At 35.0% G+C, this 16,250-nt stretch overlaps 1 protein-coding gene across 3 annotated transcripts in view; it reads left to right on the top strand.

The window, feature by feature from the left end:
* The window catches only part of AKAP6 (A-kinase anchoring protein 6), a 212,372-nt gene that overhangs the window by 76,854 nt on the left and 119,268 nt on the right, over positions 1–16,250 (top strand). For 2 of the 3 annotated variants that reach the window (XM_041484100.1, XM_041484101.1), the window contains exon 7: positions 781–947. In XM_041484100.1, the coding sequence (XP_041340034.1) occupies positions 781–947 (167 nt within the window). The remainder of the gene's footprint in view (positions 1–780; positions 948–16,250) is intronic. The other variant, XM_041484102.1, reaches the window with a different exon arrangement.

Genomic DNA, 16,250 nt, shown 5'->3' on the forward strand with positions numbered 1-16,250 from the left:
AGAGGCCCTAAATTGAGAGGAGGGAGAGAAATACTCTGATTTCCCTTTATCCCTACCACCTCCTATATTTTTAGATGTTTGCGTGACTTGTCTGCTAATGGGGTTTTAATCAGCATATACTGCTATGGAATGCCATCTTAATTTTGGCCTACTTAACATGCTTTTCATCCAGGTTAAAGTTATTCTTTGCTATGCTGTTTTCTCATCATGTTATATGTGTGGCTCTATTGTTTCACAGCATCAGACATCTGTGTAACGTGAAAGCTATAGGAAATTACTGACTTCTATGTATAGTTCCAAAAAGATAGAAAAGCCATAGCTAAGGAGGGTAGTGCATGTTATCACAGATGTACAAAACAGTAACATATAAACTACAGGAAATATTTAAAGGAGTTGGAGGTAAGGAAAATGTCTTTGGAGGATTACAAAATGTTTCAAGACAAAGACTGGATATTAGAGGGAGATATTTCTCTGCAGTGTTCCCTACTGCAGAGAAATGACAGTTTATGTGAAATTTTTCTCTTGAAATTGTCAGCTGAAATTCAATCAAAATTTAACATGATGGCTAAAAGAAGTGTTTGTCTCTATAGCATTGTTTTGCAGGATGAACAATAGGAAAGCTTGGATTTGAAAGAAAATCAAATCCAAGATGGGAAAACACATTAAACACATCTTGTTGCATTTATTATTTTAAATGTCCTGATAATTATTTGAATAAAGGACAATATTTAAAGATGGTGTTGAGTTTACAGCTTTTATTTTTCCCCCTTCATTTTGGAGAAGGACTGAAGGACATGCTGCAGATGATTGCAAGTCAATGGAAGGAACTACAGAGGCAAATCAAACGGCAACACAGCTGGATTCTTAGGGCTCTGGATATCATCAAAGCAGAGATACTGGCTACTGATGTGTCTGCAGAGAATGAGGAAGGGACTGGGAGCCCTAAGGTAAGTGGCTTGAAGTTTGCCTTATTTCCTCTTATTTCCGTCTTCTTTTGAACTAGGCACCACTGAAGTTTGCTTTCCACCCTAAGGCTTTTCATTTCTACTGGGTAAACTTTTTTTTTTTATAAACAAAATGAAATGCCTTATTCTGAAACAATAAAAAAAATCTTAGAACTTTCAAGTTTTCCAGCAAGACCTGTCTTATTGTGTGTAGAGGGGCATGAGGGGGAACATAAAACATTTAGTAAACAAAACATAAAGCATCTTTAACATGAATAATCAGAATGCTTTTAAATTGTTTTGTTGCAACTATAAATCACTATAATCAGTGCAATCACTCAGCTCTGACATCCATTAGCCGCTTGGTTACAGCAAATTAGCAAAGAAGAGAGAAAGTGATTCATTATCTCATTCCTGTTAATGACTATCAGATGCATTGCTTAATTAGGGGATGGCCATTGTAGAAGGAAGAAGGTCATATGCCTTTCCACAAATCTTCTCACTCCAAGTTTAAGTCGTCCATAATAGTGCTTGTGTTCAATACAAGTACTTTAAGAGTAAGTTATCGACACCTGTCATAATTTTGTGGATATTAATTATTAAATAGGGCTATAGTAGTCACCAGTTGCCAACCCTAGTATTTGTAAGAGCATTTTAAATACAGACTGTGCTTATTCAAATTGATGCAAGTAGTGTAGGGATACTGCACACAATAGAAACTTCTGGTTTAGGGTCCATGACCTTTTATCACCATCAATTGTAAGCAGAGTTGTTTCTTAAGCAAGGAACATGCAGGAGAACAATCCAGTAACTCAATATCTTGGCACACATCTGGCTGAAATGTTTAGAAAAATTCCTGGCTTCTCTTCCCAGAAACAACAGAGATGGTTGTGCTGAGTGGATTTTCTGGTTCTGATGCTAGACAATTCTTAGCATTCAGTGCTTCCAAGAGAGTAGTTTGTTGAGTGACTCTTTGCTATGATTATATGAAAAGTTCTGGTGATTTCTTACCATAATTCTACATGGCAAGTATGGTCTTAGAGATGGAGGAAGAATCAAGGAGGAAAATGAAACAAAAATATAGGAAAACACATATATGCAGGAGACCGAATGTGAACTGATATCCCTCATCACTTGCATGATGGAAAGTGCTCCTAGGCCATACAGCTCCTCCTTTATGGAGTGGGTGGTGGAGCAACACTTGATTTCCTAATGGGATCTGTTAAACTAAACAAGACTAGGCCAAAGCTGTTTTTAGCCTGCTGGTAATATGATCCCATATCTCTGAACATTTTGACTCATCTAAGTCAACGTGGCCAAATGTTTAACAGCTTAATCAAAATTATCATGTAACAAGTATTCCAAAATCCAGCTGGATTTTGTGATGAAAATTGTGGAATCTCTAGCTTGGAATGATAATATTCAAATATTTGCTTGAAAAGGGAGAAATGGGGACAGGGTTTATATTGCAGTATATTTCTCATATACATAGGGGATAGCTCCTTGCCCTGTGCTTTTTATCATAGAGATAGGAAACTGAAGAAATGGGTTTTTTTGGTTGGTTGGTGGGTTTGGTATGTTGTTTGTTTGTTTGGGTTTTTTGTGTTAACAGGTAAATTTAAAAAAGTACACCAAAAAAAGAGATCAAACTAAAAATATTTGCAGGTTATTTCAGTGATTCTTGTAAGTATGGTTGAGTGCAATCTACTTCTTCACACTAAAAGATTAACTAAAACTAAAATACGGCTAATAATATGACTGCACATTTCAGTTTGTTTCAAAAACCAAAAAGAGCCTGAGAAGTGTAATAGAAAATCGAAAGATTATACCTAGAGGGTATTTTTATTTTTGCCTTTTTTGAGAAACTACAGGAATGGTGTTGGTGTTAGAAATCTGTAAAGAAATAGGAAAAGGAGGAATTTCAAAGACCCTGGGAAACTTTTCCCTTAGGACTTTTTAAAACATGTTTTCATAGCACTGTGGCATCTTTAATGAGAAAAGTGAAGAGTGGGAGGGTGAAAGGGATGTTCTGAACTCTAGAAATATATTGTCAGCATTTGTAGTAAAGAATTCACATTTTGCTTAGGAAATTTATCTTTTCTTTTTGTATGTAAGTTTCATAGTGGCTTAGAGTGATTTTCATAGAAGATTTAGAATTGATTTAAACATTTCTGATACCTAATCTCTTCTAATATATTGCGTGCTCTGTAAAATCTTAGGAAAACAGTGAGTTCTCTAAGTAATTATTAAAACTGCTTTTCAGTCATTTTTATAATTCTAAAATATCTGGAATATAGGAAGAATGGTTTCATATGTGTGTGTATTTTTCATTTTTTCGCCTTCTGAAGATGTCTGAGATGACTTGTTTTGTAAGTGATCTCTTAAATCAGGTCACTTGTCCATCACAAAAAGACTACTGGAACAGTATTGCTTTAAATAAACAGTAAAGAGTGGTATTGAAAAACAACACGATTTACTTTCATATCTAGTGGCTGTGAGTGTAAATACCTGAATATTACCCTGATCTATTTAATTCATCGTTTGTTGGAAAAGTTCATTGCTTTCTGAAGAACCTGCAAATTTGTCTTGTAAATGATGTTCTTTAAAAGCATACAAGTCTTAATGGCAGTTGCCCATTGTACACATTCTCCTTCACTGAACATTGTATGGAATAATATTCTTAGTGTCAATTGCAAGTTCTGCTCCCAGCATGCATTTGTACAGTTAGTTCATTACTATGACTTTTGAGATCTGGGTATCTTTGTTCTGCAAGTAAATGTTTAAATTAAGTTTTGTGGGTTGTTTTGGTAACAGTTCAAAATATAACATCATAACTTAAAGGCTGGTAGGTCAAAAGAATAATGGTATACTCTGCAAATATATATACACAGTTTATACTTCTGAACATGTTTATTTCCGGAATTATTGCTTTATTACTGCAAACCACTTCTTGTTTCCCATTCCAGCTTCAGAAAACTAAGCATGTAACTGGTTAAGACACTGGACTTAATACACAGAACATGGAAATCTGACTCAGTTGTTCTAGGTAAACAACAGTCTTGGGAAGAATGTGTTAACTGTAAAATGGTCTTGTCAGTGGGTTAATAATAGAAGCAGCCAGGATTTGAAGAGTATCCTGTTTGGAGGAAGAGGTAAAAAACCACATTTAACAAAATAAACCGAAAGTCACAGAAATAGTAGGTGGCTCAGGAACAGAATTTGAAGTGGTTAAACAAACCTTTGTATAAAGGGAAAAAGAAAACCAGTGTAATTTCCTCTTGATATGTAATTAAACATCACATGCTTCCAGGATCATTTCCCACTTAGTTGCATATAATTTTGCAGCTTTTACAATCATTCTAAACAAACAGTCTTCAATACACAGAAAAGTGATTTTCATTTAAAAATTGAAAACTTGGTGAAGCTGTTTAGTATTGATCACTGTCTGGGATTCTGAGAATGCTGCTTCACGGACAGGTTTATAGTGACACTGGTCCCAGACCTATTGGGCGGACTAAACACCACGGCTCAGAGCAATTATATCCTGCTCAGTCTTTTTGTACAAAGATGAATTTCTGAAATGGGCAGCAAGGCAGAGCAAAGTTTACAGAATGGTAACAGTCTTTTATTTTTTACTTTAGACTTGCCACTTGTCCTGGCCATCTAATGAGGCTGCTATGCCTGCCACATTTAGATTAATACTTTGATATAAAAGGAATATGCAAATGAAGTGTTATGACATCTTTGTGATTAGTGCTGAGAAATATTCTACTTGTGAGTAGACAGTGTTCTTTTCCTCAGTGTCTTTTATCAATTCTGTATTTCATGAGTCTGGTGCATGGGTTGTAATATTAAAAGCAACATACCAGTATTTTTTTCTGATGTCTTTCATTGTTTTAAAACAGGGAAAGTTTATTACTGGGACAGATTTAAATATTGTCAACAGATAACAGAGACTATGATTTCAGAATCTAATCTTTTTACTTACATAACCACTTTGAAAACTGGTGACCAATATATTGTCAGTTGGAGTATTGCATGTATTATTGTAGTGGGTAGTGCTTTGAAGTTGTCAAATGGCATATGTAACTGGCCTTCATTGTCTTCTTCACTTGCTTCTAGTGGAAGGGCAGGAACAGCATGTGCTGGAAAAATCATCTTACTTAGCTTGCTGGAGTTACTTAGATTACAGCAGAATTTTAAAACTTTACATCTCAAACTGAATTTGTTTATTTAACTTACAGTCTCTCTTTCTCTATTTTTCTACATGCAAAACCTCAGTATCAGGCTTGTGGATTAAATCCTGTGTCTCATGTTCATAATAGTGTGGAATAAAATGTCAAATAAATAGCCATTACTTATTCAGTAACAATTTGAAGAAACAATGAAATGGAAATAAGACTTTCATCTCTGATGTACAGACATCTGGAAAGGGCTTTTTATCTGGTGATACACACGCCATTCTGGTCTATCGTCTCATGGCTTAATCAAGCCTTTTTTTGGAAAAGAAATGTACAAGAAAAGTTGGTATTTGTGCTTTGGAAGAAGTATTTTTTTCCTCTAATGTGTCCATAATGAGCCACATTCCCATCTAAATATGAGAGAGTTTTATCTCATGAGTGCAACACCTCATAGATGAGGCATTAAACTGAAGTTCTAACCACCTTTACCCAGGCTTACTTCCAGTATCTTTAAATTACCATCTGCCACCTTAATTCTTTGCAGTTTCAGCTGAATGTGTTAGTCTCTTCTGTTCAGAACAACTGGATAGTCTTGGGCACAGTTAAATAGTTGTTACCTTTCACTGGTAAAAACAATGCTTTATAATATCCTGCAATGTATTTCTGTGCTGAAGAGTATTACAGCAAGCCCACAGTTCACCATTCACTACTTCAAAGATGGTAATAGGGAAGTGCTTTCCGTTAATTAGAGCAGAAGGCTCTGATATGTTGCCATTGAGGCATAGTCTCATGATGTTGAATATTTAAAGTGCTATCTGTGCATAAATACTGTTATTGTGCCTAAGAGCTGAACAGTTTAAAAACATTCATGTGACGTTTCAATTCTGAATCTTTGGAAACTTTGGAAGTCTAGGCTAAAGATACTGTCATCTCAGCCATAAGTACAAATGATGCTGTTAATTCTGCTGTAATAGAAAAAAATAATTGCAGTTACAATTTTGGTTGGAATTAGGTATTTAATTATATGACATTACAGTAGACTTGATCTGTCAGCTTCTTTGGTGGGGATTTGAACCATGTATGAGTTGGCCAATGAAATGAAAAGGGTAGTAGCATTTACAAAATGCTTCTGTAAATCAATAGACATAATTTTGGTTTTGCAAGGAATAAGCCTGTCTTTTAGGGCTTTTACTGAAGCATGTGAAACATGACTGAGTTATTTTGATATTAATTGTTACCCAAATACAGGATTGAAAGCATTCATTAAGAATTTCCAAACTAATCAAAACAAGCTATGTTGATGTAACAATGAAAAGAACATAAAAAGGAAGCAAGAGGAAGTAAAATTTGTGTCTCTTAGCACAGTTAGACACTTCAAGTTCCTCCATTTTCTAGTTTTTAATACCTTGCTTTATAAGTTATGTAATTTTAATGTTATGGACATCATCTAGACTGTGCACAGACCTAGCTATCATTGTAACCAAAAGTATCTTCAAAAAGGATTTGAGAGATGACACCATAATTCTACACACCATTTTAGAGTAGAAAAATAAAAGGAAAGAGAAAGACTGTTTAAAATAAGTTTAGGAGGAGAAACTAGCATTGCGAAAAGGAGAGTCTGAATATGGATTATTGAGTGGGACTGACTTAGAGCGAGTCTTTGTTGAAGAAACCAGAAAAAAGGGATCTGCTGAAGGATATAAAAGGTGTGACTGTGGCAGCTGAGTAGGAAAGCTTTGTTGACCGTAATACTGTGTCACACTCAGAATCAGCTGAAATGTTTAGTGTGATAATTTAAGTACAGACAGAAAGAAAACAGAATTTTAGTACTGTTTAGTACCTTTCTGGTACAGGGCTTTTTATTGGCAAAACCAGTGCCTTGACAAGAATGTATGACTCATCATATTTTGAAGCAAAATTTTATTCAACTGAGAGGAAGCTTTCAAAAACCCAGGCAAAGCCAAAGTAATCAGGGAATCTCTCATGTACAGAATGTTTCCGTTAAGCTTCTAAATGTATATAATCTTAAGTTGATGTTTCATGCAGAATAACAGTCTGCCAATAACTGCCATGATTCTTCTGTCTTGTGTTTTATAGCTATCCTCGAGTAAAGGGATTATGTAGATGAACAAGTTCTTGCTTTGTTAAAATAATTTAACTGAGGTAGTATTTTTTGGGTGATTTTGCATTTCCAAGCTGATAAAATATGAGCTTTTGTGTCATTAGACCACAGCCTTTTTACCAGACATAGGCATAAGCAAACTGAACCTTGGTTAACCCTTTTACAAGGGCTTACTCCTCAACACATCCTGAGAGAAGCAGGGGTCAGAACTATTGTTCCTTTTCCAGAGGATGAATGTTGCATTTCATATGGCTGTTCATAAGGGTTTACACTGCTGTGATCTTCCAGGAAAGGCTGTAAATCAAATTATGTCATAGGTAGCCTCCTCTTTTGTCTCTGTGAGCCTATTGTGGATTGTGGTGGTGGTTGGCTACTTCATAGGGAAAGAGGATGTGGGTTCTCCCCAAACGCCTTCCTCCTGGTTGGCTGGAAGTCACAGTCTCTATTACTGAGGCCACCTGGGATGAATCTAACTCAATGTTTTGAGGATTAAATATTGCAATAATAACTAAATTTTTGTTGTGTGATAACACCTGGCTAAGGTGCAGGATTATGCAGGTGGGCTTGTAAATGTAACACTAGACCATTACTTTTGGAAGTTATTTTCAGTTGACAGATTTTAAGTGTTACATATCTACAAGAGCTCTATTTTGAAAATATTTCTTTTGTTCAAGCAGTCATAGTTTTGGGTTTTTTTTCCCCAGAATGATTGAATCAAAAGCACCAAAGGCGCACAAAAAAACCTGAAAAAACCAATGGGCTGTTAGATGTGTTGTCAGGTTCCACATGGTAGATTCACTGTTGCTTATTGGAAACTGTTTCTTTTGATTTCCTAATTGCATGCTTTTTAGTGGGTAGGAGGAATGATTTTGTATTTAATTTAGAACCTCCCTTCACAAAAAAATGAACGAATCTGAGCAGTCACTCTTTGTACTGCAATAAGACAAGGCAAATGAATAATAGCTCCATCCTAAACCTCATCTTTCGAGTTACATGAGCCCTGGTAAAACTTCTCTATATCACAAGTTAACTAAATCTTTTTCTAGTTTTTCAAGTAATGATGTCCCTAGAGTCTTGGTCAAGCAAATCTGGGTCCCATTTTAGCTCAGAGAGATTGTTTTCTCATATATCCATCAATCTCCTGCAATTTCTGTATGACAGTATTGTTTTCGTAGCATCTAAAATAATTTTAATAATTTTTAACAAGCCAAATTTCTAAAAAGTAGTGAAGGTCCTCATTTATTTTCATTGAGTCTGACAGTAATCTTATCTGTGGTTTATTTAGCTTACTACCAAGTTTAAAACTGACAGAGCCACACTTTAAAAATCATATTTTTTTGCAGCTAAATTGTATCTACTATTAAGCACAATATTCAATCTTGTTATGAAACATAAGTACTTTTTAAACCAGAATATTGTAAAATTTACTGCAAAAATATCAAAAGTCATATTTGAATTGAAGATGTGAACAAGTACTTTGAGGTATCTGTGGTACTTACAATATGCTTCTACAATTTTTACACCTTAGTGATTCTAAATATTTTATATTGATTACTTTTAGTAGCTATTGCCTTGTTAACATCCGTCTCTGTTAGTAGAAGCAGTTATGCTTACATAGTTAGCAAAGAAATGATGACTTTTTACTTCAGGAATGAGAAGGGCTACTTTCTATTAAAACATAGATCAAGTTCAGTTTGAAAGATATCTTAAATCTAAATCTCTCCTCTGAGAGCAAGTGAAGACTAAGAACTTGATGAGAACAGATATTTAAACTGGCATACGCCCAAGGGGCTTATTTTATCATAATGCTATTTGAATTTGAGCATTATTACCTGGAATTCTGAAAGTATGTTAGGCTGTTGTTACTTCCCCTGTGACTAACTCAGACGAGTTTTATTTAGGCAAAAATCTCATTTGGATTTGGCCTGTATTTGAAAATATAAAAACAGAAGGGCATTGGGTATGTGTTCATGTGAACACTTTTTCCTTAAGTGACATAAACAAAGTATTAACCACTCAAGGGCCTTGATTTCCTATTTTGCCAGTATCTGTCTAGTCTGGTCTCTACACAATCATATTGTTGTATTTGTTCTTTTATTTTTTATAGAACATTTTTTCAGAATTGAATATTGGTGGAAGCTTTCACCTATTCCTATCTGCCCGTTTCATGTGCTCATCAGATTTCTAGAAAAATACACATTTAATAACTTCTAGTAACATGTACACAGAAATACAGATTTATTTTACTGAAAAGTCATTGTCTCCCAGTCTAAAGCAGAAATTTCTAAGATAGCCTGTGAGAGCTATTACTTTTCTACTTCTCTAAAAGGGTTCAGAATCCTATGAACTCATTCAAGGTTTTAGAGCACAGCAGAAAGAGAGCTTTTTAAAAAATATATTTTTGCATTTGAGTTCAGAAGTTGATGGAACACACTAAAATAAATAAGCAAGTGAAAATAAGGAATCCTAGCTGACTAAAAATGCCTTGGTAAAACAAGTTTGTGGTTGAATTTAAAGACCATGATCACTTAACAAAGCAAATTAGTTGAAATTCAGATCTTTTCAGTTCAGTTTCTCATATCCTATTCCTGCTCCCTCTTCCTCCATGCCATCTGTTGCTCCTCAAAACAGTTGAGGATTTCAGCAGGATCACAAGTGACAGGATAGGACAGGAGTGTGTGGGGAGACTCTCTCCCAGAGATCACTGCTGGCAATGCACGGGGATGGAAAGTCTGGCGCACCGCAGGCATCGTGTCTGACTTCTGACAAACGTGGTGCTGGTCAGGTCAAATGGGAAAGCTTTGAATGTGTCTTCTACCCATGTGTTGTTCACCAGCCATCACAATGATAAATATTTTGGCTTGATCAGATGATGGGGCATAAGATCTAGGTGTTGGACTTACAAGGTTATCTTCTATCTCCACTAGTCTATTTTTCTAGCTCTGGTAATAGAAGCGCAATATCAACTCGTGCCTCTCATCCTATTTACCTCTGGTAATGCAGGATTTAGTAGCGTAAACTAAGATTGCCTTCGGTACTGAGGTGCTTTTTTCTTTTCTTTTTGTGCCAGACTGTTCCAACATGTTTTGCTTTTGAAAAAAAATAATGTTTGAAAATCTAATTTTTCCTTTTTGATATAGTCTCGTGGAAGTCTTGTACTTTAAATAGGACAGCTCAATAGGGATGCTGTTGTCAATTGTCATCTCTAAAGATTGTTGCTTCTGTTAATAGCATTCTAACTTTGCCATTTTGTTAAACTTATATTACTGGTCTGAAAACAAAAATTACTGCTTTATTCCATTAAAGAGTGACTGGCATGGCACTCCTCTGATGTTTAAAAGGAAATTTTACTTTCATTGTATTTGTGCATTAAATTAATGCTGCTATCTACAGAATAAACGAACTTCTTATAAATATTACTGTGCTTAATTATCAGTTAGGTATTTGAGTTTTTGCTGTTATGGTTGATGTCCAAGAGTGATTAAATGTGTAATAGAGAACAAAAGAAACATTGATGTGAACAAAGATACTATTAGATAAGGGTAAATTTTATCTTCTTCGTGCTTTTATTCTTTTAAAATTATTTTAATTACTTCTATACTCAGCATGATTTAGTGGCATTTTCTTTTGTTTTTTTCCAATTCACTTCTTATTTTAGTCTTTCAGAATATCTAGCAATGATTTAACTTGTAGTATCTTTCAGTTCTAGTCTCAGCTGTGTACTTTAAGCATCTATTCTTCACTAGGGTGGTCACAAAAGAGAAATCAGGTAAAACAGTGTTTGAAGGAAAAATCTACTTGGACAATGTGCATTTTCAAACTGACTTGCTCTTAAATGTCTTGTGGCATAGTGTACTTGACTACAATTAAACTTTAAATGCAAAGTGATGTTACCGATTTTGCTAGTTTTTTAAGCCAATCTATTAGAAGGCAACAGAATATGGTGCTGAGAATATATGTGTGACCTGACTTCTTTATGTATATTTACATTTAGGAAAAAAAAAAAATCTGTAGAGCATTTGGTGAAATATAGACTAACATTAAGAAGCCTGCAAGATGCTTATGTTAAAAGCATATGTACATTTGTATGTAGTAACTTTTTGTTTGTTTGGTTGGTTTTTCTGGATTTTTAATTAAGCCTTTCGTAAAGTATCTCAGATGCTTTAAAATCCTCATTTATTGATAATTATACTTACCCAAAGTAATGTAACTAATGTGGGAGATACAATGGGGACTACATCACATTTAGACATTTAAACTTGTTCCTTAAACACCTGGAAGTAACAAAAATATGTGGTATTAGTGTACTTTGCCATATCTCATGGGCAGCTGTAAATGTGAATTACAGTTAACCTAAGATGGCTTTAAATACAAAATGGGTTTTCTGACCAGAAGACAGGTGGTATGCCATGTTCTTTTGTAATTGCCCCATAGCATGCTTTATGTACCATCATCATGCCAGAGAGCAAGAATAGCTCATCTGGACATGTACACTTCATTTCTTCATCCTATTTTCCCTCTTTGCAGTCATGTTGTAGAAAGGAGACAGGCATTTAGCACAGAATGCCTTAATCCTTGAGTTTATGAGCCCTAAGAAAATCACGAGTATGGTTGATGCTGGCAGTCTACATCATTGCTTACAAAAAGAAAAATCTTGAGAAAAGAGAAAGATTGCAAAGGAAAAAGTTCAGATGTGATTAAGAGCTCAGCGCCATGTGTTCTGAAATACTTTGACTTTAAGCTATGATACGCAACAGAAGTTTAGAATGGTGCATTTATGACTGCTTACATTCAAGGATTATCATTTCAGTTTGGAGAAAGGAGACAAGAAGGTGACTGTGGTCAGGTCAGCTTGTCTTTTCTGTCCTTGCTGTTGAGTTGGCAAATTTTCCTGGAGACTACAAGGTTGTTGAGTACTTGTATTATTTTGCACAGGCTGCCCTTCCTATCTTAGATTTGAGGGGCAAGCAGTTAGAGCATTGCATAACAACCAAGTACTAGTAGAACTGCAAAATATAAAGATAGATGCAAAAAATAGGGTAAATTTATCTTTTAAAAAGTCTGTGTGTAGTAAGATGAAACAGCCCTGAAACAAGGAACAGATGTATGCGCTCAGTTTTTTCTAAATGTGGCAATTAATGGGTTAGTTTGCAAATCTGTGGTTTTTTGATATCAAAAGAACAATAAGGTTTAAAAGTTCATACTTTTCTAACGTAATAAAATGCTTTTAGACATTGGGCAGGAAATGTATTAAGTAAATAAACAAAATAAATTTAAGTTAATCTTTTTGCTAGTTAATTTATTTGGGCATTAATTCTTACTCTTCGGTATAGGTACTGTATGAAGCATCCATATTTATCTCAGTAGACTTATTCCTGACATGTATAGCTACAAAGGCTTATGTTTGTAGAGTATCAGCTAATTAAAATAAATCTATAATTAAACATGAAAAATGTTGATTTCCAATTCAGTGGATCCTAGCAATATTATAATAAGTTTGGTTTTAATTCCCAAAAAACATATTAAAATTAACTTTTCTCCCATTTATGTAATGCATATAACTAAACTTCCTTCCTACTGTGAGACAGTTTCATTTATTGTTATTTGTAAACAGCTTAGTAAAGATGCATAGTGGATTGGTCTAGAAACTCCTTGAACAGTTTCTTTTGAAATAACACTACATACGTTAAGCTCAATTACACATCCAAACAGCCACAACACACTTTTGGTAATTTATTCATTGATTTAACATAGTACCCAGAAGAGTCATGCCTGCTGTCAATTTTGTAATATATTATGTTTTAAATATACTCATGCTCACCCATGCACGCCATTAAGGTGTGCATAAACCTGTGTTTTTCTCTCTTGACAGCTATAAATGTTTGTTATTATTACACAAAACATATGTTCATGTTGTTTTTGTCTAAATTATTCTTTCTGGGGCTATAAAGTTTTAATGTTATTAGTTGCCCTTAGAATTTTAATGTTTCACTGCTGTAACCTTCTTAGGATTTCTCTGCAATTAAATAGAAACTATTTCACTACAGCCTGGAAGAACAATATATTTTATACAAATAAAAAAAATCCTTCTTGCTCCATTTTCTTCCATTGTAGTAAACTATCTAGCTGACAAGGCTCTATACATTGCAGTCCTATCTGTAGTATTTTCCAGAACTGAATAGAATATTATACTTTTCTGTGGTATTGTCATTAATAAAAATCCTCGCTTCAGTCATTTAAGATAGAAGGCAAGTCATTAGCAGTTTGCTTTGAAAGCCCTCTCCCTGTTGTTCTCTGTTGTCCCCTTATTCAGAAAATACAGAGGAACCTCAATAATTTTTATACTATGAAAAAAACTGAGGCTTTAGGAGATGGAATATTAATGTGAAAAAATAATTTTGGGAAATATCTCCTCTGTTTTCTTTTAAATAACAGCAGTGTTGGCAATAGGAAAATTATTCCCCCACCTTTCAGTTTTAGAGGCCTTTTTTCTAAGGATGGAGAGCAGATGGGAATTTATCCAGGACATTAAAAGATACTTGCTGCTTTTAAATGAGCAAAGACCTCACTTAGGCTATTCTTTTCTGCATACTGGGTTAAGGCGTTATACGGACTTATCTTTTTTTTGGTGCTTTGGACCAAAATAGAAGAAGTAATGTACAATTGTGCCATGCAGTCTTTAACCAGCTGACATTTTCTATATTATCTCTAAATATAGTGCACTGGTATTTCTACTAGATTCTTCAGGCTTTATTCCACAATCTGACCAGAACACTATTCATGTGAAGAGGTGCAAGTGTGGTCAGAATATTCAAAAGAAACCGATTAGAAGATGTTCACTCTCTTAAATTGCTTAGGCAAGATTTGTTTCAGGAAAAAAAGAAATAAGATATTTCTAAGTGAATTTGTGCAAAATGCTTGAGATACTTGAGCCTGAGAATTTGAATTGGAAGGTGTTTCATGCATCTTATGTTAAAAACTGAGGAAGAAGATGTGCTTAATGGCATTAGTAACTATTAATGCTGAGTATTTTTGAAGCACAGCATATGTAAACATCATAATGCCTTTTGAAAAAAGGTAATTTTCACAGAGAAAAGAATTGAGGCAGAGAGGAGGAGGAGCTTTCCCCACAGCTACAGTGTGAGTTGTTAGGCCAGCTGGAAGTAGAATTCAGCAATTTTGTCTTCCAGTCTTGTGTTGAGCTCATTGAACCAGTAATTCACACTTCTAGAGTAACATCCTTTAACATTTAATGCTTCCAGGACTTTGCCAAAAAGATTTCTTTCTTTATGGAATATAATTCTGTGCCCCCAAATTTAATTTGTCTTGCCTGTTTTCCTTGCTCTTCTTTACTTGTTTTTCCATTCACTTTTTTCCTTTGGCTTCCATTATGATCCCAAATATTTCTGTCTTATTATAATTAATTCTGCTTTTTCCTTCTTTTTCAACATTCTGTTAAAGAATTGTGTCTTTTCATCCCCAAGAATATTTCTTGTTTTTGTTCCTCATTATCCCTTGGCATCTCAAACCTGCCTTCAGAACTGCTCTGCTTTACAGGGCCACAGTTGCAGCTCACAAACATTATTTCATAGCACCCTAATTTTCAAGATTTTAATTGTATTTGAAGTTTTGCCAATTATGTGGTGAACTTCTGCATTGGAAAGAATAAGACCACAGGCTTCTATACTCAGAACTGAAAAGCCTACAATAGAAAAAAATGCACCATTTGTTGAAGAATAGAGATAACGGGGGAAAAGCAGTGTGTCAAGGTACTTGGTTAAACAATAATCTCTTACAGAGCACTCATTACTGCTAAATAATTGCCTGTGTTGGGAGAAAGGTTTCTATGTGAAGAGAGGTTCAAGAAGGTCAGTTATCTAGTGGTAATGACCGTAGCGGTCATTAAAGGGTATTAACGTTATTAAGAACAGAACTTTAACTTTTTATTGAAGTTTTTATTTAAATTATATTAACTTTGATTCAACTTTTAATTGAGGTGCAACCATCCAAATTCTATAGTCAGGAACCAAGAAGTAATGAACATAAAATTACATGTTCTTCTGATAGCCTGATGAGTCTTTTAATATATTATAATTTCAGGAGTCTCTGCAGAGCAGTTATTAGTATAAAACTATTCAGAGGTATTCTGTTTGAATTAGGGCTGGGTGACTGATTCAGGAAAAGATCCCATCTTGACCCATAGCAAATGTAGACAGTATATTTTCTGAATCAAAAAGAACTTCTTTTCATAAAAAGAGTTGTATGCAATCTCAAAACACTTGCTAAGTTAAAGCAGTCCTCTGGTGCCTAAAATGATCTGGTTTGTAAACCTGATGCATTGTGGTAGTTGCACTGATTTCCTTCTGAAATTTATAGTTCCATACTAAGTTCAGTGCTTGTTGTACAGAGAATCTCATACTGAAAGTATGTAAGGACAGTACTACTGTTGTCCTTCCAGACACTACAAGAACCAGAGTCAGGGCTTGGCTGGGGCTCCCAGGAACCTGAAACACCAGCTACTACGTGGAAGGGCTGAGCTAGTACTGAGTAGTCCCCCTGGTCCATCTTCTTTTGTTGTATTTTTCTCTAGGACATTTCAGGAATAGGCTACCGAGTTAAGTCTAAAGGACTTATACGAGCACTAGAGGAGAGACATGAGACTGGAAAATTACCTCTTAGGGGGATCCAGAGGAGTATTACTTGTCATACCGCCTTCTACTCTTGCAACAGAATTTTTTGTCCTTGGCTTTCAAGCCTGAGGATACAATAACATGCTGTAAAATAAGAAATCAAACCCATCATGCTACCAGAACAAAATACTAAACAGTGCTTCATTCACATGGAGGAATGATAAACAAAAACATGGCTGATGTGTGTTAGGAGTTAATCACATTGCCAAGTGCATGTCTGGGCAGGTGCTAAGAGACTTGGATAAGAAAGGAACAGCATAGCCTGCTGGGGATTGCAAGCTGAACAGAATCCTCAACGCTGTCATGGCAACTT

The sequence above is a fragment of the Pyrgilauda ruficollis genome, unplaced genomic scaffold (genome assembly GCF_017590135.1).
Source record: "Pyrgilauda ruficollis isolate IOZ18807 unplaced genomic scaffold, ASM1759013v1 scaffold63, whole genome shotgun sequence".
Lineage (NCBI taxonomy): Eukaryota > Metazoa > Chordata > Aves > Passeriformes > Passeridae > Pyrgilauda > Pyrgilauda ruficollis.